At 38.5% G+C, this 25,979-nt stretch overlaps 1 protein-coding gene across 1 annotated transcript in view; it reads right to left on the bottom strand.

Moving 5' to 3' along the window:
- The window catches only part of BBS9 (Bardet-Biedl syndrome 9), a 784,410-nt gene that overhangs the window by 755,305 nt on the left and 3,126 nt on the right, over nucleotides 1–25,979 (bottom strand). Inside the window, 3 exon segments of the mRNA XM_007953988.1 lie at nucleotides 10,850–10,963; nucleotides 20,608–20,672; nucleotides 24,236–24,386. Of these exon segments, the coding sequence (XP_007952179.1) occupies nucleotides 10,850–10,963; nucleotides 20,608–20,672; nucleotides 24,236–24,386 (330 nt within the window).

Genomic DNA, 25,979 nt, shown 5'->3' with positions numbered 1-25,979 from the left:
AGAAGCTACAGATTGGGGAAAATATTTGGCAATGACATATCTGACAAGGGACTTATCTCTAGAATTTATAGAAAACTCCAACACCTCAATCACAAAAAGACAAATAATCCAATTAAAAAATGGGCAAAAGACATGAATAGACACTTCACCAAGAGGGATATTCAGGTGGCCAACAAACATCACCATCATTTGCCATTAGAGAGATGCAAATCAAAACAACAAGGAGATACCACTTGCCCCAACACTAGCACAAAAGTTCAACAAGACAAAAAATAACAAATGCTGGTGAGGGCGTGGAGAGATTGGGACTCTCATACACTGCTGGTGGGACTGTAAAATGGTACAACCACTGTGGAAAGCAGTATGGCAATTAAAAAGTTGAAATTAGAAATACCATTTGACCCAGCCATTCCATTACTAGACATATATCCTAAAGAAGTGAGAGCCATGACAAGATCAGACATATGCACACCCATGTTCATTGCAGCACTATTTACAATAACCAAAAGATGGAAACAACCTAGGTATCCATCAAATGAGGAATGGATAACCAAACTATGGTACATACACATAATGAAACACTATGCAACCCTAAAGAATAACATAGAATCTGCAAAACACCATATAACATGGATGAACTGGGAGGATATTATGCTGAATGAAATAAGTCAATCACAGAAGGACACATATTGTATTTGTCCATTATTGTAAAAGTCAAAGAAAGGTTTATACATGGAAGGAAATTGTCTTTGTTGGTTATTACCAGGGGTGGGCGGGGAGGGGAGGGAACACTGTTAGATGGGTAGAGATAAGTACTGATTTGGGTGAAGAGAAGGGCAATGTACCAAATGTGAGTAATCAACATGGTGGCATTGAGTAAGAGGAAGACATAGAGAGGTACATAGGAGGTACAGACAACAAAGATGAACTCTTTTGCACATACAGTACCACATTGTCAGTGAAGGCAAAAATAGGTATATGGGTGGACAAGCTGAACTATTTGGTACGTCTATGAAGCGGAAGTGTACCCAAGACCATGTACAGGGTTAGCAGACAATGGTCCTATAAGTGTATTTATATGATCTGTAAGAATTCCCAGATGTATAGTAAAGCTGACAAGGAACAAGGTTGTAGTCACTTCTTGGTCACAGCCAGCTACTCAGAGGGAGAGAGCAGCTGAACCTGTGGGTTCAGGACCATAGTCACAGGAGACATCAAGCTCAATTGGCATAACATACACAAAACACTGTTCCACCTCCTACTTTGGCAAGTAACGACTGGGATCTTAAAAGCTTGCAAGCAGCCATCTAGATGTAACAATGGGTCTCTCCTCATCCAGAGCAAAGAAGAATGAAGAAAACAAAGATTCATGAAAACAATTAGTCCTAGCGACTGGTACACCATGCAATCCACAGCTTATCCGACTATGAGACCAGAAGAACTAGATGGTGCCCGCCTACCACTGTCAACCACTCAGAGCAGCATCTATGCAGGAGATCCTGGATAGAGTTTGAGAACAATGTGGAACAAAACGCAAAATCATTTGGGGAAAAAAAAAAGGGAGGGTCCAGGTGTGCTGGACTGACAGAGCCTGATGGAACCACTGAGACTATGGCCTGTAGCTGCCCTTCAGGTCTGGAATTGAACCCACACCTGCAGTTTCCAGCCAAACAATAGACAGACATATAAAGTGAACACTGACACCAGGGAGGTGCACTCCTTAGATCAACCATGGGAGATCAGAAGAGCAGTATTTGCACAGGCAGATAGCTTAGAGGGCAGGAATGCATAGGAAACTAGGACACAGGAAAAAGGTAACCACAGGAAGGAAGTAGGAAGAGAGCTGATATATGGGGATTGCAATCAATGTCATTAAACAAAATATGTATGAACTGCTGTATGGAAAATGAATTTTCTCTGCAAACTTTCACCCAAATCACAATTTTATAAAAACTGGGGGGGGGCGGGGAACTAGACTAAATAAATGAAAAATGTAGTAGAAGTGTAAAAACTGAAGGAAGAACCAGATGGTGGTGATTATCTCTAATGAAGTATACATAAAGAGCCTATTTTGCCATAAGCCACAAATTCATTTAGAAAAGAAAGCAATAATTCAGCATGACTACAAAGCACAAATTATGTGATGAGAAATAAAAATTTAAGGAACAAAGCTGGTACATCATAATCTAAACAGCATATTTTTAAAATATAATTTATCGTTTATCAACTCTCTCACTATTTGTACTTACAACCTCAAAAAAATTCTCAGGAGGCACCACCTCCTGTGGTCCAAGGCTCACAAAGGGCCACAACTGGGCCTGGGGCACTCTCCATAGACCACCCTGAACAATATGCCAGAGGCCCCAATGACAACCAGGCCATGCAAGGGATGGTGACCGACTGGCCATGGGATGCCTTCTCCCATTCATCTGTGGGGTCTCAGTCCAGCCAAAGAGGGCTCAGGACAACAGCAGGAAAATGCACAGTCATGGGCAGGCAAGGGGAGGGTAGGTGGGGGCCCAAAGGTCCCAGGGATATCAGTTTTGGAAAGGGTGGGGGGATGCAGAAAGGAAAGGAGAGGAAATGGGGCCAAATCATGCTGTCTGGCCAGGGCGGACAGAAGACAAGTGGAGTCCCCATCCAGGGCAGGTGGCAGCAAGAGACAACATCCTACTACCACCCCCACCTACCACTTCCAATCTCCACAGGCTCTACAGTGATAGAGAAGGGATAGTTGGGAAGGGAGCCTTCCCAAGACACAGCATGGGTGCCTAACAGGTGGTGAACAAGCAAGAAGGGGAACATCGGCCCAAAGATGAGGCAGGGCTCTAGACTTTCACCAGTTTCACATAATGACCTGGTCTTTGGAATCTAACCAGTCAGTAAGTGAGGAATAGGTGTAACTATGTACTCAACTTAACATTTTTAGCAAAATATTATAGGAAGCACTCTGTTCACCAGATCAAGATTTTATCTGATGTCCTCAAACACTCTGTCCTCCTTATAAATTTTCCCTCCAGCTATAATATATCTTTCTCCTACTGTGATGTAGTGAATTACATGGTATGGCTTTTCTAGCCATAGTCTTTATAACTCCCACTTTGCTATGAGCAACTGAGTAGCTGCTTGTTAAAGTCACCTAGGGCAGCACAAAGTAATGTGGGAAATTCGATCTCTCTCAGGTGTCTGGAGTTTTGATGTTGGGATTGGTCAGTTTTGCCACTCTGTCAGGCTTAAAATGAGACCTCCTACTGGCAAATAACAACAACAACAACAGAGGTAGAGAAGAATCTCTGACTGCCAGCTGAGAGAGAGACACTGCTGAGAGATGCACTGCTGACAGAGACGTGAAGCTGGTAAAGAGAGACACGCTGCTGAGAGATGTGCAGCTGAGACAGGAGCCCGGCTGAGACATGGCAGCAGTGGAACCAAGAGGCATGAGACAGAGCGGTAGGCTCACCTGGCCTACAGAGATAGAGGCCAGGCTAAGTGACCAAGGACCAGAAAGGCATATCCAAGAACACACAGAGGGGAGAGTGTCCTGACCAAAGAATGTATCCTCAGCACGTTCCTGAATTTGAATTGTAGCCTGTTGCTTCCCTAATAAACCCCATAATCTGAGATTTCTGTATGGCCACTGCAGCAAATTATCTAACCCAGCAGAGGTTGTGGGTGCCACAGAAAGGATGGTTAGTAAGAGGGTTGGAGGGTGGCGGCATGTCTGGCCTCTTAAGAACAGGCCTTGGGCTGCTGATGGTGATTCTGTCTTCCTCTTGAGTAGTTAGAGGATGTCAGAAGTGGCCACCTCCTTTCCCCTTTAGTACCTACCCTTCATGGCCAAACCTCTTCACAAAAGTTATCCTTGGGACATTCATTGCTTCTCTATGGATTCCTCACTCTGAGGAAATTTCACTAAGCTCCTACCCTTCTATTAAAATTACTCTCCCTATGATTTCCAATGACTTCCAATATTCAATCCACTATTTCCTTAGAAGCACTCTAGCTGCACAACTTGTGACACTCCTGACCATTTCCCTACCTCCTGGGATTCTCTTCCCTCCCCTTCCATGACACCATGCTATCCTGGGTCTCCATCTAAATCTCTTAATCTCTTAAGATTAAGTTCCTCTTCCTATCCTTATCCTTAAATTTGTAGTTCTCAACACAATCATGGTACTCTTGTACTATATCCTTTTCCACTCAAAATCAGCTGGTAGTGAAGGAGATAATTTTACCTTACTGTGGGCTATGAGAAAGTCAGTTTGGCAGGCTGAAAATAGAAAGTAACAATAAAAGTGCTCTGACGCCTGAAAAATAATCTTCTCAAGAGGACTCATTTATGGGAAACTAGGATTAGTAACCTCCACATTGAAGTTCATAGAAATGAAGTGCTGGAATTAAAAAAAAAAAAAAAATGGGAGCATACTCCCTCAGTTCCACATACTCCTTTCTCCTGTCATGTACATATATATACACACACATATGCATACACCCTGCAGAGAGCTGTTCTATCCTCAGGGCTCCAGGAGAACTCTGTATATATCCATCTCTATTATAATTCATGTCATGACATTATAGTTAAGTCTTAGACTTTATTGCCCCCTAGACTGTGTGCTGCTTCAGAATATAAACTTTTATTCATCTTTCTACTCCAAGAAACTAGCACAGTGACTGGGCACTCAAAAAACACTCGGTAACTGTATGTTGGATGGATGGATGGATGGATGGATGGAAAGACAGAGCATACAAGGAACAACTAACATACCACACTTGCTTCAGTTTCTGCAAGTTTCCATGAACCTCCAACAAATCAACAATTTCCTCCCATGGTCCCTGTTGTATGCCTGGAAGATTCTTATATATTAAAAGTTCATCAACCTATCACAGCCCTATAAGGCAAATTCTGGGTGACTACAGATATAAGTAACTATACCCACTGCTACCAAGTTGATTCCAACTCCTAGTGAACCTATAGGACAGAGTAGAACTGCCCCATAGGGTTTCCAAGGCTGTAAATCTTTATGGAAACAAACTGCCTCATCTTTCTCCCATAGAGCAGCTGGTGGGTTCATACTGCCAACCCTTTGGTTAGCAGCTGAATAAATGCCTTAGCCACGGCACCATCAGAGATCTTAACTACAGGGTCTCTAGAACAGATTATACGTGAAGAAAATTCTAGCTCAAATTTTTTACAATAGCCAGAAATATAGACTACTAAAGTATTTTATTTTACAAAACTAACAGTTTTGTAGTTGTTGGCCTTAAAACATTAATATTCATTTTTCACTCTGCCACTATCTGTCCATCAGTAAACATTAATGCCACCTTTACATGAATACTATTTTGAAATGGCAAGCTTATCTTAACTAGGTGAAGTATCATGTCAACAACTATTGGAAGTTATAGTAACACAATAAAATAAAAGCAGAGGAAAATCTGGCAGAATATCATTTGTTCCTTTTTCCAAAAATGAGTTCAAATTACCAAACTAAGTAAATTCCACCAATATTACTAATGTATTTTTAAATCAATTCAAATCCACCTCTTCAAGACTGATTTAGTATATTTACAAACTGTAATTTGATTGTCCATGCTTTTGACACTCACTAAATTTTGTAAGCATTAATTTGTCAATAGTATAGAAAGCAAGGTCTGACCCACAACTAATCATGGAGATGGTGCAAGCCCGGGCAGCATTTCACTCCATTGCACGTGAGGTCACCATGAGTCGGGGTCAACTGGACTGCAGTTAACAATAGAGAACAAAACTAAACTAACAGTTTTGTGAAAACCCAGAGTCCCACATGTTCCTTCAAAAAAATCAGATTACATTTAAATCAAAGACAATACAAGTATTTTAAAATATCTCCCTACACTCTCTCTGCAAAATAGAAGTCCAATAAAAACCAAAAAAAAAAAAAACCAACTCACTGCTGTCGAGTCTATTTCAACTCATAACCTCCTTGGGTTTCCGAGGCAGTGTCTCTATACAGAAAGAGATTGCCCAATCTTCCTTATGAGGAGTGACTGGTGGGTTTGAACTGCCAGCCTTCTGGTTAGCATTAGCAGTCAAATGCCCTAGGCCCTATGCCACTCCTAGAAGTCCAATACAGTCGTTGTTGTTGTCATGTGCCGTAGAGTCGTCTCAGACTCATAGCGACCCCTCCTTGGGTTTCCAAGGCTGTATCACTACGGAAGTAGATTGCCCAACCTTCCTTCCAAGGAGTGACGGTTGGGTTTGAACCACCAGCCTTCTGGTTAGCAGTCAAATGCCTTAGGCACCATACTACCAGAGCTCCTAATATAGTCATTAGTGTAATACAGTCATTAATATAGTACATTTCAGTCACTTCCGCTTAAAAGTATAATATGGAAAGAATTTCAATTTAAAGTCTAGAATGATAGGTAATAGTCTGAATGATGGGAGATACTAGGCAAATATTCTTCAACTAGTTTATAAAACCAGATTTCCTATTTCTTTGTACTTTTTCTTTAATAAGTATCTGCCCATAACTTGAAATAGAGTCAAATTTTACTGAATTAAAGGATTGTACCTAAGATGTTCTGAAACATTTTCTTAACAAACAACAAAGATTAAAAAAAATAAAAACAGTACTTTTTTGCAAGTTTCAAATAACATATTGCCCTATCACATTGTTTTATGAATACTTTTTGGTGGAGAAAGGACTTTTCTTAAAAGCCAAAGCATTAAACGAAAAAATGTAACTGAGAAGGTAAATATCTGACCCAGGAGTTATTCAACATGTTTTCCACAATTTGTGAAGAATCAAAGCTATGCACTAACTTTGGCCAAAGTAAGGTACACCTGCCTTTCTGAAAGGAAACTTTTTTCTGAAACAGGAAGAAGGCAAATTTACTCACAGCCTAGATGTTGTTGTTGTTGTTAGATAGGAAGGCAATTTAGGGTGGTTAACAACACAAGCTTCTGGAAGCAGTGAACATGGGATAGAATCCCTCCTCTACCACTTACTAAGTATATCTTTAGCGAGTTATTCAGTCTGGTAGGCACTTTGAATGCTGCACAGTAGATATAGGGCTGCAGCACACCTCTAGGTCTTTCCTACTTGGCATCACCTGCAAGGCTGTCAAAAATTCAGAATCATAGGCCCCACCCTGGACTGGGTGAGCAGAACCTACATTTTTAACATGATCCTGGGTGACTCAAATGCAAATTAAAGTTTGAGAAGCGCAACTAGAAAGCACTTGGACATTATATTCTATGAGATGTTAGCCATTACAATCAGATAATTCTTTAAAAAAAATCCTGTTAATCTTACTGTTTATTTAGTGCTTACTCTGCACTAGGCAGTGTTCTAAGTTCAACATAAAGAAAAAATTAAATTTATTTTTAGAAAAAAATAAAGCATTATTTTAAGGTCAAAAATTCTCCAGTAGTGATTTTTTTAAGGTACCTAAGTCAAAAGGAAGGTTAGGTAATCTACTTCCATAGTGATATCGCCTCAGAAACCCAAGAAGGGGTCGCTATGGGTCGGTTCTAACTCCAGGGCAGTGAGTTTTGTTTGGGTTTTTTTTTTTTTTTTTTGAGTCAAAGGCAGTACCAAAGCCCAAATTTGTACAGGACTGCCATCTAGTGGCATTCTGCTCTAATGCACATACAAACAAATCTATCAATGCTTTCTGGTATTTCAAACCCACTTGTTAAAAATTGTGCCAAATTTTCTTTTTGCTTAATTCCTTTCTTGAGAATTACTGACATCATTACTTAACTTCATAATCCCACAAGAAGGCATACTAAAATATAGTGAAAGGTAGAAAAGAATTTTTATGTTTTCTTTTTTAAATTCAGATCAATTTCAGTGTTTTCAAATTAAAAGAATAGCACATTAGATACACACTACAGACAGCTTAGAAAACAGGCTTTCTTTTGAAATGTGCATATCTTGGAATGACTTACATTCTTCTTCCTAAATTCTGTACTTTTTACAATTTTGTGAATACTGTAAGTGGGGGTAGGATTACTTGAATATTGGGAAAAAAATATATTACAACCTTCTGGTTCTGTAACTCCACTCCCAGATACTATCATAAGGAAATAATAAAAATAAGAAGAAAGATTAATGCACAAAGATTCTCATTTCAGCAAAAAATAGTTTTAGTAGCTTCATAGTAATCACTGAATCAATGCAGCAATACTTAATTTTTCTCTATTACTCATTTAGATCACTTCTAAATTTTCTATGCCACAAATAAATACATATACTGTATGTGCATACAGAAAGAAGAAAAAGAGGACAGAAAGATAACTGAAATAAATGGCAACTCAACGTGACTATTACATAGTTTGGATGTTTCCTAATATAAATTCCCATAAGCCGTATTATGACATCCAAGAAACTTTACATGGTTCTTAATAGCCAATCTACCTTATAAGAGTGTTGCAGCATTTTATCCAGCCATGAGCAAAGTATGATAGTGTAGCTTGTACTGCTGCCTCTCCAACATTAGGATTTACCACCTGGCTAATTTTTTAAAAACAGCTTTATTGAGATACAAAGTAGATACCATAATGTCTACTCTTTTAAAATATCAACTCCATAGTTTTTAGTACACTTATGAAGTTATGCAACCATCATCATAATCTAATTTTAGAATACTTTCATTATCCCAAAAAGAAACCCATACCCATTAGCAGTATCTTCCCATTCTCTCCCCACAATGTGGTTAGTTTTTACTAATTGACCACTCTATTGTTTTTTTCATGTCTTCTTGTAGACACTTCAGTGGCATTACATAATTATGTAATTGTTTCAAGCTCATGAAATGAAATTACTCCTTCTGCTACTGAGATATTTATTTCTCTGTTTCAAATTGTGAAATTTTCTGCCACAAGAAAGCAAAACATGTCAGAATGGCCCCGTGTTTCTCCAAAAGTTATTTTTCAATACAAAGCCATCATTTAAGAGCTACAGGAAAAAAAGAGAACACCTAAGTATACAGTTATCTTTCTTTTCAAAGCTATTAACAACTATCATTACTTTAGAGGTCCATTATAAAATCCAGCAAAAATGATACACAAGAGCAAGGGATTTATTTATTTTACTTGAGTTATCATGATTGATCTTATAATAAAATAAAGTGTACAATTCAAGTTATACAAGATAATATTTGATATGATATAAAGAGAATTGTCTTGATGCTACCAAAAAAAAAAAAAAAAAAACCATCTTACTTTCATTAAGCCAAAGCACTTTTTTTCTCATGTCATAATATTTGGGACTCTATACATATAGAATTTCAGAAGGAAGACTGGGAGATCTACTTGTATAGTGATACCGCCTCAGAAGCCCAAGGAGGGGTTGCTAAGAGTTGGAGATGACTCGACAGCACATAACAACAACAACAACATATACAGAATTTAGTACCTTGTCTTTGGAGAATTTGGTGGTAGAAAGAAAATTGAAAAAAGGTAGTTCAATATGGGAACTCAAGTTTCTCCAGTCACGTCAGGCATTTTTTTTTTTTTAAGTAGCAGAGGATGGGGGGAAGAGACACTTCACCGACAAAAGTTAGCCTGTCATCTAAATCTTAGGTCTTTCTCTCCTTTCTTCACCGAAGTTGAGACTTCTCCCATATCCTCAAATAGTCCAAGCATTCCTGTTACTCAAATTAAGCAGTTCTGCAATCCAGTCAAATGATTTTATATTACTTTAGTTCTCCACAACATTTATTTGCATATCACCACAAAAAAAAATGGTTCTTATAACTAATTGGTATGCCCAAATTCTTCTCTACTCCTTGTTTTTACCACTATGTATAAAAACATGGAATTCACATGAATAAAGGATATACTTTCACATAAAGTCTTTTTCTCATCTCACTAAAGAAAAATCTCATAGTAGCCTACTTTTTAAAGCAAATATTAAAGAATAAACTCATAAAAATGTGAGCCCAAAAAAAGCTAACATATTATAAACTCCTCACTCACTCTTTGCAGTTGACACACACGTATGCACACAAACACACAGACAAAACCACAGAGGTAAGAAAGCATCATCACCTGGCTTCCTGTCCTCAATGCAGCATCACCAGCCCACCCACACCACATCATGGAGCAAAGAGAGGATTAAGTTGAAAATAAAAACACTCCCACATGAATAGCAACAGCATACACACAGAGCACCAGATTTGGTAATTCTGGAAGCTTTGGGACTAGAGTGAGCATGCTACAGATTGCCCTCATGCTAATTTTAGAATACACAACCTGGGTAGACTCAGCCTCACTCACTCCTTGCTAAAGGTAGCATCTTGTAAACTTTGCAAAGTGCCCCCATCCTCTGGATGAATTTAACCCAAGCCAGGGCACAGGGCTCAACAAGTGAGAGCAAGACTGGTTTTCAATTGCTTGGCCCCTCAACCAGGCACTCTTGTGCAGGAATAACCTGCACAACCCTATGTAGCAGCCTTGGAGGGGGGTGGTGTGGAGAGAGGAGTTTGCAGCCTCACCCTTTCCGTAGCAGGTATACCAGAGACTCCCTGCCAGCAAGAAGGTCAACTCCTTCCATGAGAGGCTGAGACACATGGTTCCACCATGAGAAAGCTCAAAAAAACAATTCATATATAAAAGACAAAATTTGTAGAAAAGGCAATTTTAGATTCCCTCTAGACCATTAAAAGTGTTGGTTATTTGAAAATCAAACACATTCACTATTTAAAGTATTCTTTTTCGTTCTGATTTTGCTTGAGTGTTTGAATACAAAGGTTTCAATAAAATATGAATCTCTGAGATACATACAACATAATAATCCATTTACATATGGACAAATGTTCTAAATATGCAATAACAGATTCATGATTAAATGCAAATTACCTTTTACACCACCAAATGATCCATAAGTCATATTGTAGGCTGTCCTCTGAAGATTATGTTCATACATCAATTTGATCTGATATTGGTTGCCATGTTCCACATTACCCATAGTTCCTAAGGAAATAAAAAAGAATTGTTGTGTATTTGTTTTTATTATAAAACATAAATTTCTTCTCATCCTCTACACCAATTCTAAGTAATTCAATCTCACTGAAATTTAAAATGTCAATGTTACATATTATGAACTAAAATGTTACACATTATGAATAATTAGCATATTAATGACAGAATACTGGCAAAGTTAACATAATTTAAGCCTCTGCTAAATTATACTATTAGATGAAATACAACCCTTGGTGCCATTTTATTATCTATTTTTATAAGACAGATTATGTCTGAGTAAAGCTTAATCATTTAAATAACAACAAACACACTCCAATTTCAGTGTTAAAATAAATGAGGTTAAATTCTTTGCACTTATAAACATTAATAAAGTCAAGAAATGACTCAATGTGTCTTAGGAGAAAAGTTCTCACACTTTCTTGCAATTCAATTTCCTGCCCCAACTCTTAAAATACTCAAGCCCCTAATATATTATATTTTAATTTAATGGAGAGATCTAAGCTTTCCTTGGCAAGTAGGACAATGTTTTTTATTTGAAGTCTGCCAAGAAGAATCTGTTTCAAAACAAAGAAAAGTAATAATTCTGCATTTCATAGATCATACAAAAAAATCCACTGCTATCAAGTCAATTCCAACTCATAGTGACCCCCATAAAGTTTCCAAGGCTGTAAATCTTTCCAGAAGTAAACTGCCTTGTCTTTCTCCTACAGCCAGCTGGTGGGTTCAAACCACTAACCTTTTGGTTAGCAGTTGAATGCCTTAACCACTGCACCACCAGAGCACCTACATAGATTATATGTGCTAAAAATTATTTTCTAGTTCTTTTCAAATGAGAGAAGAGTCTTCATCTGTACTTCCCTCTCTGGTAATAGGTCTGCTCGAACAGTTAAAGTTGCCACTATATTCCAGGGATCAGGCAACAACATTATGGCTGAAATAGGTGTTGGAAAGGAAAAGGATTCAGAAATCAACACTTTCCATAAAGAAGCATCTTTTTCATTCATTCATTCAAAAAGGCAAAAGCTTAACAAAATATATTAATATCATTAAAACAATGAAACTATCAACCTTAAGATAGCATTAGATCATTACAACAATCTTAATATATGGCACGTGGTACGTAGGTATGTAATTATATATGAACATTTATTTACTTAGGTTTTTATTGTTGTTGCTGTTGTGGTGGAGGTGCACAAGGATTTACCAACATATACTAAGGTTATAAAAATAGAATCACTTTTATCTCCATTTTAGAATTGAAGTAACTTAAGTTCAAAAAAATTTAAGATAAGTCCCCAATATCACACAGCTAGTAAAGGGCCTTGGACTCAAACCAGGTCTTGAGAGTCAGATGCTATATACTTTGATGCCTAGTTGTCCATCAGTTCATGGTTTTAACAACCTTTGAGAGAATTTGGTCCTAATCCCAGTAAAGACTGTACTGCCCATGGTACACCAATGACAACCTTCCCAAAAGGAGCATCAAGAATATGCCACTTCCATCTGCTCCTTTCTCAGCCTGGCCTGCCCTTTCTTATTTCGAAGTTGAGGGTTGATAGAGAAAAACTGACAGGGGAGGATATCTTGGAGGAGAATCACTTCTATTCAGTTCTATGCCCCTAAGAATGGGGACAATAAACTTCACATACCAGTAGAATAAAAAACAAAGAGAAAGACTCAAATTTACCAGCTAACCTGGTAAGAGACCAATCTACCCACTGCCATCAAGTCATTTCTAACTCACAGAGACCCTACAGGACAAGCAGAACTGCCCTACAGGGTTTCCAAGGCTGTAAATCTTTATGGAAGAAGACTGCCTCATCTTTTCCCACAGAGTAGCTGGTGAGTTCAAACTGCCAATCTTTTTTCTGATTAGTAAACTAATGCTTCAAACATACTACCACAGAGCTCCTTGGGAGGACACCAAGGCTTTCTTAAATCTGAAAGATATTAAAATCAATGAGGTAAACTCTGAAACGGATCACAATAGGAGGTCCCAGATAGAGTGGGGGGATATGTGGAACAAAACTCAAAAGCATAAAAAAAAGAAAAAAAAAAAAAAAAAGCGAGCATACTGGTCTGATGAACACTGGTGGAACCCTGAGACTATGGCCCTTAGACACCCTTCAAGCTAGGAACTAAACTTAATCCCCATGACTCAACTTTCAGCCAAACAATAGACAGGCCTATATGGTGAACAGTAATACCAGGAGGGCAAGCACTCATTAGAACAATCAAGCCTCTATGAAATCAAGGGGACAGCATTTGCCTAGGGCTAGAGCTAGGAAGGGAAGAGGACTGGAAGGAAGGATGAAGGGAAGGGGTAGGCGCAGGGAGGAAGTGAGAAGGATGCTGTTACAGTATGGGGATTACAGTCAATGTCACAAAACAGAAATATGTGTCTGTATTATTGAATGGAAAACCAATTTGCTCTGTAAACTTCCACCCAAATCACAATGTTGTTGTTGTTAGGTGCCATCGAGTCGTCTCTGACTCACAGTGACCCTATGTACAGCAGAATGAAACATTGCCTGGTCCTGTGCCACCCCAACAATCCTTGCCATACCTGAGCCCATCATTGTAGCCACTGTGTCAATCTATCTCATTGAGGGCCTTCCCCTTTGTTTGTTGACCCTCCACTTTATCAAGCGTGATATCCTTCTCCAAGGAAAGTTCTCTTCTTACAACATAACTAAAGTAGGTAAGATGAAGTCTGGCCATTCTTGCTTCCAAGGAGCATTCCGGCTGCACTTCCTCCAGGACAGACTTGTTCCTTCTTTTAGCATAGCAGTCCATGGTACTTTCAGCATTCTTCGCCAGCACCACAACTCAAAAGACCAACTCTTCTTCGGTCTTCCTTACTCATTGTCCAGCTCTCACATGCATATGAGGCGACTGAAAATACCATGGCTTGTGTCAGGCACACCTTAGTCTTCAAGGAGACATCTTTGTTCTTCAGCACTTCAAATAGGTTTTTGCAGCAGATTTGCCCAATGTTATACGTCACCTGATGTCTTGACTGCTGCTTCCATTGGTGTTGATTGTAGAACCATGTAATATGAAGTCTTTGACAACTTTAACCTTCTCTCCATTTATCGTTATGATGCTTACTGGCCTAGTTGTGAGGATTTTTACTTTATTTATATTGAAGTGCAATCCATTCTGCAGACTTCAGTCTTCATCAGTAAATGCTTCAAGTCATCCTCAGTTTCAGCAAGCAAGGTTGTGTCATCAGCATATCACAGGCTGTTAATGAGTCTTCCTCCAATCCTGATGTCATGTTCTTCTTCATATAGTCCAGCTTCTCAGATTATCTGCTCAGCATACAAACTGAATAAGTATGGTGAAAGGACACAACACTGACATACTCCCTTCTTGATTTTAAACCGTGTAGTGTTCCCTTGTTCTGTTCAAATGACAGCCTCTTAGTCTATGTACAGGTTCCTTGTGAGTACAATTAAGTGTTCTGGAATTCCCATTCTTCTCAATGTTATCCATAATTTGTTATGATCCATATAATTGAATGCTTTTGCATACTCAATAAAATACAAGTAAATATCTTTCTGGTATTCTTTGCTTTCAGCCAAGATCCATCTGACATCAGCAATGATATCCCTCATTCCATGTCATCTTCTGAATCCAGCTTACATTTCTAGAAGTTCTCTGTCAATATACTGCTGCAACCATTTTTAATTATCTTCCATAAGATTTTACTTGCATGTGGTATTAATGATAATGCAACACAACACAATGCACTGCCGTCGAGTTGGATCCAACTCATAGCAACCCCTCCTTGGGTTTCGGAGGTGGTATGACTATGGAAGTAGATTGCTCAACCTTCCTTCCGAGGAGTGCTTGGTGGGTTTGAACTGCCAGCCTTCTGGTTAGCAGTCAAATGTCTTAGGCACTACGCCACCAGAGCTCCCATATTAATGATAGTGTTCAATAATTTCCACAATTCTGTGGGATCACCTTTCTTTGGAATGAGTACAGTTACAGATCTCTTCCAGTCAATTGGCCAGGTAGCTGTCTTCCAAATCTCTTGGCATAGCCAAGTTAGTGCCTCCAGTGCAGCATCTGTTTGTTGAAACATCTCAATGGGTATTCCATCAATTCCTGGAGCCTTGTTCTTTGCCAATTCCTTCAGCAAAGCTTTGACTTCTTCCCACAATACCATTGATTTTTGATCATATGCCACCTTCTGAAATGGATAAACATCAACCAAATCTTTTTGGTGCAGTGACTCTGTGTATTCCTTCCATTTTCTTTTGATGTTTCCTGCGTCACTCAATATTTTGCCCATAGACTCTTTCAACATTGCAACTCGAGGCTTAAATTTTTTCTTCAGCTCTTTCAACTTGACAATGCCAAGCATGTTCTTACCTTTGGCTTTCCAACTCCACGTCTTTGCACATTTCATTATAATAATTGACTTTTGTCTTCTCAAGCTTCTCTCTGAAATCTTCTGTTCAGCTCTTTTATCTTGTCATTTCTTCCATTTGCTTTAGCTACTCTCCATTCAAGGGTATGTTTCAGAGTCTCTTCTGACATCCATTTTGGTCTTTTCTTCTTTCCTGTCTTTTTAATGACCTTTTGCTTTCTTCATGGATAATGTTCTTGATGTCATCCCACAATTCCTCTGGTTTTTAGTCACTGATGTTCAATGCATCAAATCTATTCCTTAGATGGTTTCTAAATTCAGGAGGGATATAATCAAGGTCATATGTTGGCTCTTGTGGACTTGTTTTAATTGTCTCCAACTTCAAGTTGAACTTGCATATGAGCAGTTGATGGTCTGTTTCACAATCAGCTCCTGGCCTTGTTTTCCCTGAAGCTATTGAGCTTTTTCATTGTCTCTTGCCTGGTTTAATTAATTAAATCAGGGAGGTCAGAGAAAACAAGGGGTAATCACAACCAAATCAGCCACATGGGTAAAAAATACAGCCAAATAAGTCAAAGTTTTAACATGAGGAGAGTTCAAGCCTCAGAGAAACTAGAAAAAGACACTACAAGAGGCACCTGATTTGTCCTTCAGAAATTATAAACTTCATATTGCACCTAAAACCAGTGAGAAAAATATATGGTTGCCATCAAGTCAGTTCTGCTCATAGCAACCCATGTGTTTCACAGTAGAACTGTGCTCCATAGGGTTTTCAATGACCATGACCTTATGGAAGTAGATCACCAGGTTTCTTCCAAGGTGCCTCTGAGTAGACTCAAACCACTAATCTTTTGGTTAGTACTCAAACTTATAATTGTTTGCACCACCCAGGCATCCTAAAACCAGAGTAGCCCTCTGAATAAGGGATGCACATAGCATGACTGTTTGTCAACTGACTGGTGGGAGCATCAGGAACTCATGTCAGGGAGCACAAGAGTCAGAACCCAATATTTAAACAGTCTTGGCATGACATGGCACTAAGATTTGTTTTCTTTAAAAACTACAAATGCACTGGTAAATCTTAAAGTTTCAGATTATGGCACTTTATAACTTGATCATATAGCCATGAGAACAAAGGCAAATGATCTTCCTTAGATACTATCTTGGAATGAAGGTAGTACCTGATAAAGTAAAAATTTTCTAGAAGCATAATTGACGTAAGATTAGAATTGCTTACATAGGTTTTTGCCCTTGGACATATAGACTGGATATAGTAAGTATATATGTATAACTATAGTCTATGTACAATGAAAGTTAATACAAAGTTTCATCAATTAGAAAGTAAGGGGATAGTAGAACATTTATGCTTTTGGGCTTATTTAAACAAGATCTAATTTAAACAAAAATATTCTCTGGAAAATCCAAGGTCACCCTGACAGCAGTTTTCAGGGCAATTTTAGATAAATGCTGAGCATATCTAATGATGTTAAATGAAATCAAAGCCATTACAGAGTAAGTTAAAAGATTCATTGTGTTCAAAAAAAAAAAAAAAAAAAAAGTTATAAGCCTGTCAAAAGAACCACATCTTTTCTGTCCCTCCCATGGCAACCATTAAAATTCTATAAATAGGGGTCAAATCCTTACTAAATGCTTTTTGAGAAGTACACAATTTTTGAGGAAAAAAAAAATATATATTTAAAAAAAACTAATCAGTTTGGCTTAAGCCATACATCTGTAACCATTTACCAAAAAGTAAAGCCCATCAGAAAGGAATCTGAGATGCTCAATGATGCTTTCCCTTTACCAGAGCATGCTAAGATGGCCTAAGTGCAGGGCACCGAACCCCACTGTTTCTATATATAAGCATGCATTTGATGACATAAAGAAGTCAGCATAGTAGCCTCTAACTATTAAGGGTTGTTCGCTATGTCCTGGAAAAGGACTTTAAAAGGTCTCCTCTAGTTTGCCTCAAATCTTTTTCAGAAGCACACAGAGCATAAAAGAAAAGGAAAAATATTTGAGGAGGGGGTACTGGTGAGGATGTCAAGTTCAACTAACACTTTCATCTGCTGACACCAGTAGTTTTACTTAAAGTAGAAAATCTTTCAACTTTCCCTGTTATAGTAGAAGTCAGGTAAAAGTTCTGCCTGGAATCTCAAGAGACATATTCAGAAGAATAAAAACATTAATTTCCCCTGCTTCTCAATTTAAGCCCAGCCAAGAAAAACACACAAACTGTCAGCCTACAAATATCATAAGAGGCTGAAGAAATGGGAGACAGAGAAGGGAAGTGATGTGGGGCAGAAGGGAACATAGTTTGGACAACTCCTAGTCCCAGAAACAAACAAACAAAAAAAATTCACTTTCATCGAGTAGGTTCTGACTCACAGCGACTCTTCCTTGGGTTTCCAAGGCATATTTCTATCTCTACAAAAGTAGATTGCCCAATCTTCCTTCCAAGGAGTGGCTGGTGGGTTTGAACCACCAGCCTTCGGTTAGCACTCAAATGCCTTAGGCACAGAGCTCCCCCAGAGAATATAAATCTTTTAAATAAATGAGAATAAAAGAGTAATAAAATCACCATTCCCCTAGCAAATAATTTTCATTTTCAACAATAATTTCAAGGAGGAGGCAAATATCCCATAAACAAGTTGTGACCAAGCATGCCAGTTTCTTTTAGTAGGCTTTTTTGAAAAACATACTTATTCTTAAGATCTGATGGCACTAAAGTTGTCTGCTTTCTTGACAATAGCTCAAGCAAGACCAGGGAAGGCCAAGAGTCTAATGTAATCTAGTTCTAGGATGGTTCCTTCTTCTGTCCTACTGAGAATCCGTATAGAACCTCTAGAAGGGAGCAATTCTCCAAGCAGTAATCAGGCATAACTGAAGTCAAGTTCTCCCCTTCATTCTCCCCTTCAATGGCATGTGTAACCCAGTTGGTACAGGCATGACTCGTTCTGCTGCACTTTGCATAATTGTGCTTCATAGATATTGCCTTATTACAAACTGAAGGGTTGTGGCAACCTACAGTATGAGATATTCCTGTATAATACTGCTTGCAGATAACAGGCTATGTTCAAAAACAGAGGAACAACTAGATCTATATAATAAAATAGCCTATATTATACCTTCTCCATCTATTGTGGAACACTAAATACGTGCTCTATCAATAGGAGGAGCAAAATTTTTAACCTGTAATCAATGTGAGTTTTTAACAATAACAATGAGAAATACTGATATAAACAGAGTGGAAAAGAAAGTGATAGTGGTAATAAAGAAGGAAAAGAAGACAGAAAGCAAACAGCACGTGGTCATGAGTGACAGTCACTACCAACTGCCTCAGCACTACTCAGAAATGGGTTCACTCATTCATTCAATGAGTGTGGTAGTAAGTTATGTATCATCTTGGCTGGGCATGGATTTCAGTGGCTGGACAGCTGAATGTAATTATTCCCCATGATGAGACTGGTAATCAACTCTATTAGAGGTGGAACCTACTAGAGCAGGTATATAGCTGTCTTAGAAATGTGATCTGCTTCCAATATAAAAGGAGAAGTTTTAACAAAGGTTTCTGCAGATGTTTGGCATGCTTGGACCCTGCAGGTAGCCAAGTGTTCAGTCAGCAGCCTGCCATGTTTTCTGATGATCTTGAACTGTCTCTAGACTTGAACTAGCAACTTTCCATGTTGTTTGGTAATCCTGGGACTGTGCCATTTTATATGTGGGCCTTGGGTTTGTCAGCCTCTGCAGTAAGCCTCTGAGTGAAAAGACACTTCCAGCTCCTGCAGGCTAGTAACAAGAGGCAGAGCTGAACCCCAAGGTCGAGGGGCTTTCACCTACCCCCTAGAGCTGGCACTTTGAACTTGCACTTCTAGCCTCCTAAACTATAAGAGAATAAAACTCCTGTTTGTTAAAGTCACCCATTTGTGGTATCTTCTCTTGGAGTGACAACCAAAACAGTGAGTAGTTCTCAGATGTCTACCATATACAGGCACACCTCAGAGATATTGCAGATTTGGTTCCAAACCATCACAATAAAGCAAGTATCACAATAAAGTGGGTCACACGAGCTTTTTGGTTTCCCAGTACATATAAAAGTTATGCTCACATCATACCATAGTCTGTAAAGTGTGCAATAGCATTATTAAAAAGTTTCAAATATTGTTAGAATTAACAAAATGTGACACAGAGACACAAAGTAAGCATATGGTGTTGGAAAAATGGCACTAATAGACTTGCAGTTGTCAGAAACTTTCAATTTGTAAAAAATGCAGTATCTGCAAAGCATGATAAAGCAAAGTGCAATGAAAATGAAGTATGCCTATTCCATTGCCCAGATTACAAAGCCTGCATTAGGCATCTAACAGATTTTTATCCCAAAAAGAGACTACTTACAAACAAAGATGTATTTGAACAATAACAAAAACATAAATCATTACTCAAATCTAAAAGCAAAATCAAAGAAAGACCAAATCAAAAGAATGAGCCTGAGAAATCCAAATCCTAGAAATTAATACAGTAAACTCCAAAAGGGAGTATGTTTTACAGAAAAGATCACCCCACACACTCTTAACTTCATTGTACCCATAACAACATTGACATCCACAAAAATAACTCTCTAGTTTTGAACTAACATTCATCTAATAACAAACAGAACAAAAAGGTTACCTTTTATATTTAATAAGAGTCAAAATGCTGAAACCAAACCACAATTAACTACCCATACTTGTAGCCAGAGAACCATGTTAGCAAATGAAACCTGATTAAGCTTCAAACTAAGAGCCTTGAAGTCTGGTTCAGTAAAGACAACCAGAAGCCAAGAAATTAGAACTGCAAAGAGGGAACACTTGAGGTTCACCAAAGAAAATATACTTTAAATCACTATGACTCAGCATCTAATGAACTTTGTTGTTGTGGAGCATTGCTTAAGGCTCAAGTGTCATAAGTGTTCAGAATTGGCCTCTTTTAGCCATAGGCAATTATGAACACAATTCCTGCGATGAAGGAGATTATAAGGAACCTTCTACCAGAAATATAAGCATGCACTGAAATAACAGACCCTGAAAAAGTAACAGTCAAAGTATCTGAAAAAATAAATGAACAATGGGAAAATGAAAAACAAGAACAAGAAAATCTTCAGCTGAATGTTCTGTGTTCACTATCAAGTCAATGCTAAAGAATATCCACTCTTGCACAATACTCAGAAGCCCAGTTCTTAATATGACTTCTATATTAGGAAAAAAATATTTCTTACCTGAGATAGAGTAGACACAAAGTTTTCTAGAATGCAAAACAGCCAAATGAAGCATCTCAGTACCTCTGAAAAATGTGGAAAATTTTAAAATATTAATTTTAGATATAATACAAAAAGGATAAATAATTTTCAAAAGAGATCATAACTTCAGCCTACTGTGGGTAAACTAAGCAACTTACCAGATCAGATAACATTCTGAATTTAAAAATACATGTAATAACAAATGGCCATTTTGGTAATCCCAGAGATTCAATACTTGGCCTCAAAGAGCCACCAAGTCAATGGAGCCTGCAGGAAAGAGTCATATCGAAGGCCCCTTCATGAATGCTCTCCCACAGTAAAGAGTTCTAAGGGCTCTCTGACTGCTTAACCTATGACCTTGGGCAAGTCACTTAATCTCTCTGAGCCTGTTTCCTCACTGCAAAATAAGAGGCTTCAAATTTAAAAGATTTGCCAACATTTAAGAACCAGGAAATTTCCCATAAAAATCCCTGCTCTCTGGTTTTTCTTTAAAAATATGGAGATCTGGCCATAAGCCCAGAACTGAGTAGCAGTAGCCACCTCTATCAGTCATCATTTGATCATGGGTTATTTATACCCTTTATTTATTTATATCTACCTGCTTGACATTGATTTTGAATTTGGGATTTCTAGAGCATACCATGCTATATGGGAGCTGTGGTAGCGTAGTGCCTACAGCATTTGACTGCTAACCAGAAGGCTGGCGGTTCAAACCTACCAGCCACTCCTCGGAAGGAAGGATGGGCAATCTACTTCTGTAGTGATACCACCTCAGAAACCCAAGGAGGGGTTGCTATGAGTCGGGTCTGACTCAAATGGCACATAACAACAACAACAACCATGCTAGAAAACACTGGATAGGCTGGGAAGTATAGTGGTGATATTGGTAGTTTATTTCTGTTTGATATTTAGTCCCTATCTACAAGCAGGCCTCCAGGACATAAACTCTGATATAAATCTAAATTATGAGGACTATAATTAAAAACTGAAAGCCTGGATTAGGGTTTGATTCTACACCTTAATATTTCATTTAATTTTTCAGAGTGTTATATTCTCATTTATAAGGTGTGAATTGTATTAGATAATCCTGCAATATTAGATAATACCTCCAAAACATTGTTACAATAGATATATAAATACTCATCCCCGGAAAATACAAATGCATACAACTATCACATTTTCATATTTCCTTCAAAAACTTTTTGTATGTTCTCTGGATCCTCAAAATAAAGGGGAAAGGAGTTGTTGTTGTTGTTATTTGCTGTCGAATCAGCCCCGACTCATAGCGACCCCTCCTTGGGTTTCCAAGGCAGTATCACTATGGAAGTAGGATTGCCCAACCTTCCCTCCAAGGAGTGGCTGGTGGGTTTGAACCGCCAGCCTTCTGGTTAGCAGTCAAGTGCCTTAGGCACTATGCTACCAGAGCTCCTGGGAAAGGAGTATGATGTTTAAAAAAAAAAAAGTAAAGTACGGAGCTAAACAGATCTAGGTCTGAATCCTGGTTGTGTGACCTTATGCTCTGAGCTCTAGTTTGTTGTTGTTGTTATGTGCCGTCAAGTCGGCCCCAACTCATAGCGACCCCTCCTTGGGTTTCCAAGGCAGTATCACTATGGAAGTAGGATTGCCCAACCTTCCCTCCGAGGAGTGGCTGGTGGGTTTGAACCACCAGCCTTCTGGTTAGCAGTCAAGTGCTTTAGCCACTATGCTACCAGAGCTCCTAGCTCTAGTTTACTTATCTGTAAATGGAGGTCATATCTGCCTTATAGATAAGATAACTGATACAATACTTATACAGGGCCTAGAATAGTATCCACTCACTCATGTTTACCACTTCCCCTTCCAACTAGTGATCACATAGCTGAGAGCCGTACTTGGAACTACTGTATAGAATGACTGTGATAGGATTATACATTTTTAAAACCAGAAAAATAATGCTATTTGGATAAAAGAATCCTTTTGTCGCCTTACTTTATAACTCCATCATGCCTAACAATGGGCACCTAATCACCATCTGCTTTTAGATGGAGTAGGTGATTCCCAACCACATCAACCATTAAATCTCCTTGATCCAGCCTGTCCCAGTGGATAAAAGTCCCATCTCAAAACTTGGCCTAACAAATCCAGGCTGCAACTTCAACTTTCTTTCAGAATGAAACATATCACAAGAAGGGATGTTGTGTTTACTAGCAGAAGGCAGGGATCTAAAAAATGGCACTTGGGGTCAATAAGTTATGACAGGCAAATGAACTTATCCTGCACACAGAGTTGATCTTGTTTTCCTTGACCTCCTCTCTCTGAGCTCCCTTTTGCTTGCAGAAAGATCCCTAGCTGGAACAAATGGTTTGTGCTTGACTATTAACCTAAAGGTTGACAGTTTGAACCGACTTAGTGGTACCACAAAAGAAAGACCTGGTGATCTGCTCTTGGCAAGTGATCCAGAATCCAGCACACAAGACACTGCCCCAACTTCAGAGGGCACTTACTGCCTGTAAGCAAAAACCAAAACCAAAGCCGTTGCTGTCAAGTCAATTCCAACTCATGTGTACGGAGTAGAACTGCTCCACAGGGCATTCTTGGCTGAAATCTTTACAGGAGCAGATTACCAGGCCTGTCTTCCATGGTGCCACTAAACCAAAAACCAAACTCACTGGAGTCAGATCCAACTCATATCAACCCTCCTTGGATTTCCAAGGTGGTATCACTACGGAAGTAGATTGCCCAACCTTCCTTTCGAGAAGTGGCTGGTGGGTTTGAACCGCCGGCCTTCTGGTTAGCAATCAAATGCCTTAGGCACTATGCCACCAGAGCTCCCCAGGTGGGTTCAAATTGTCAACCTTCAGGTTAATAGTCAAGACAAACCTTTTTCACCACCCAGGGATCTTCCTGCAAGCAAAAGGGAGATCAGAAAGAGGAGATCAAGGAATACAAGATCAATTCTACCTACATAATAACTTTTCACACTTAATATTTTTGAAGGATTGAGACAACAAGCTTAATTTTAAGAAAATTCAAGTATGAAAATAAGATAAAATCAGCAACATCAATACTAAATAAAAAACATATATACACAAAATACAAACTAACAAAATTTTCTAAAATAAACTAGATTTAAAAGTAAAATATTTTGAAACAAAGCCCTTGTAAAGAGAACATTTTGTAAGTTGAGTTGGCTTCTTTTAAGAAACTATAATAAGAATAAATAATTTGTTTAAAACTTCAAAGTTATGAGCCAAAAAGTAAAGGTTATCTGCAACTTTGCTTAATTATGTAAACAATATTTATATAATGTGGGCTATTTGTTCTTTAGATAAGTGAACACTTTCTATTCCTTTTTTGTTGTTGTTATTTTCAAAAGCTTATCTCTCTTCCTTTAAGCTTTTGATAGATCCGGCATCTTATTAGTAGTATAAAAAGGTCCTAAATTAGTTTATCTTAAATGTACAGATTTCCACATAAACCTTCAACACATAAGGACCATCTAAGCGATAATGTCTAGAAACTATATTGATTCATGGATAGCCTTTTCCTCTTTGAAGAATTCACAAAAGTGACACAGTAAGGGATGAAATCCTCAAGATAAAGTACTAGATTAGTAGAATGTACTTACGAAACAAATTTTCCTACTTCTATTTGCAGTATTGGATCCCGTAAATGCACTTCTAGAAGCAAATCTTCAGCTTGAGCTCCATCGCCTGTTTTTACAGGATGAGGGTTGAAGATTCTTAGGTATCCCATGAAGCTACCCACAATAATTTTATCTGTACAGAGGTGTTTTTTTTTTTTTTTTAAAAAAAAAAAAAAAGGTAGAAGAAGAAACAAATATTACCAACAAAACATCTTTGAAAACACTTTCTAATGTCTAAAAGAGAAATCTAAAAATTAAAAGAACCCAGCTTTGCTTCATATACAAAGACATTCTGCCAATAGCAGATGAAATTAAAGAAAATATTGTATCAAAAAGAATTCCTATTATTCAGCCATAATAAAGAGAGTTTTGAGACATGCTACATTGAAAACATTATGCTGAGTGAAATAAGTCAGACACAAAAGAACAAATAAATATTGTATGATCCCACTTATGTGAAATATCTAGAATAGCTAAGTACATAGAAATCAAAGTTTATCAATGGTTACCAGGGGCAGACAGGAAGGAGGGAAAAAGGTAGACACAATCCTTAGAGGAAACTTAACTTCTGTTGAAAAAAAAAACAAAATAAAACTCACTGCCATTGAGTCGATTCTGACTCACAGCAACCCCTATTGGCTTTCCAAGGTGGTAAATCTTTACCGAAGTAGACTGCCCAGTCTACCTTCCGCAGAGTGGCTAGTGGGTTTGAACTACCAGCCTTCTGGTTAGCAGTCAAATGCCTTAGGCCCTATGCCACCAGAGCGCCTACACTGATGTTGTTGTTGTTGTTGTTGTTGTTGTTAGACACCACTGAATCATCTCTGACTCATAGCGACCCTATCCACAACAGAATGAAACACTGCCTTGTCCTGCACCAGCTCCACAATCCTTACTATACTTGAGCCCATCGCTGTAGCCACTGTGTCAAACCATCTCGTTGAGGGCCTTTCCCTCTTTTGTCAACCTTCCACCTTATCAAGCATGACATCCTTCTCCAGGGAATGGTCCCTTCTGACAACATCACCAAAGTAGGTGAGACAAAGTCTGACCATTCTCATTTCCAAGGAGCATTCCGGCTGTACTTCCTCCAGAACAGATTTGTTCATTCTTTTAGCAGTCCATGGTACTTTCAGCATTCTTTGCCAGCACCATAACTCAAAAGCATCTGCTCTTCATCTTCCTTATTCATTGTCCAGTGCTCACATGCATATGAGGCAATTGAAAATATCATGGTTTGTGTCAGGCCCACCTTAGTCCTCAAGGAGACATCTTTGCTCCTCAACACTTGAAAGAGGTCCGCTGCAGCCGATTTGCCCAGTGCTATACGTCTGATGTCCTGATTGCTGCTTCCATAGACATCAATTGTAGAACAAAGCAACGTAAAGTCTCTGGCAACTTCAATCTTTTCTCCATTTATCATGATGCTCCTTATAGGTCCAGTTGTGAGTATTCTTGTTTTCTTTATATTGAGATGTAATCCATACTGCAGACTATATTGTTCAATCTTCATCAGTAAGTGCTTCAAGTCATCCTCACTTTCAGCAAGCAAAGTTGTGTCATCAGTGTATCGCAGGTTGTTAATGATTCTTCCTCTTGATGCCATAACCTCTTCATATAGTACAGCTTATTGCTCAGCATATAGATTGAATAAGTATGGTGAAAGGATACAACCCTGACGCACTCCCTTCTTGATTTTAAACCATGCAGTGTCCCCTTGTTCTGT

The sequence above is a fragment of the Orycteropus afer genome, unplaced genomic scaffold (genome assembly GCF_000298275.1).
Source record: "Orycteropus afer afer isolate SDZICR_OR568_19922 unplaced genomic scaffold, OryAfe1.0 scaffold00422, whole genome shotgun sequence".
Taxonomy (NCBI): Eukaryota; Metazoa; Chordata; class Mammalia; order Tubulidentata; family Orycteropodidae; genus Orycteropus; species Orycteropus afer.
This window is presented reverse-complemented; position numbering and strand designations above follow the sequence as displayed.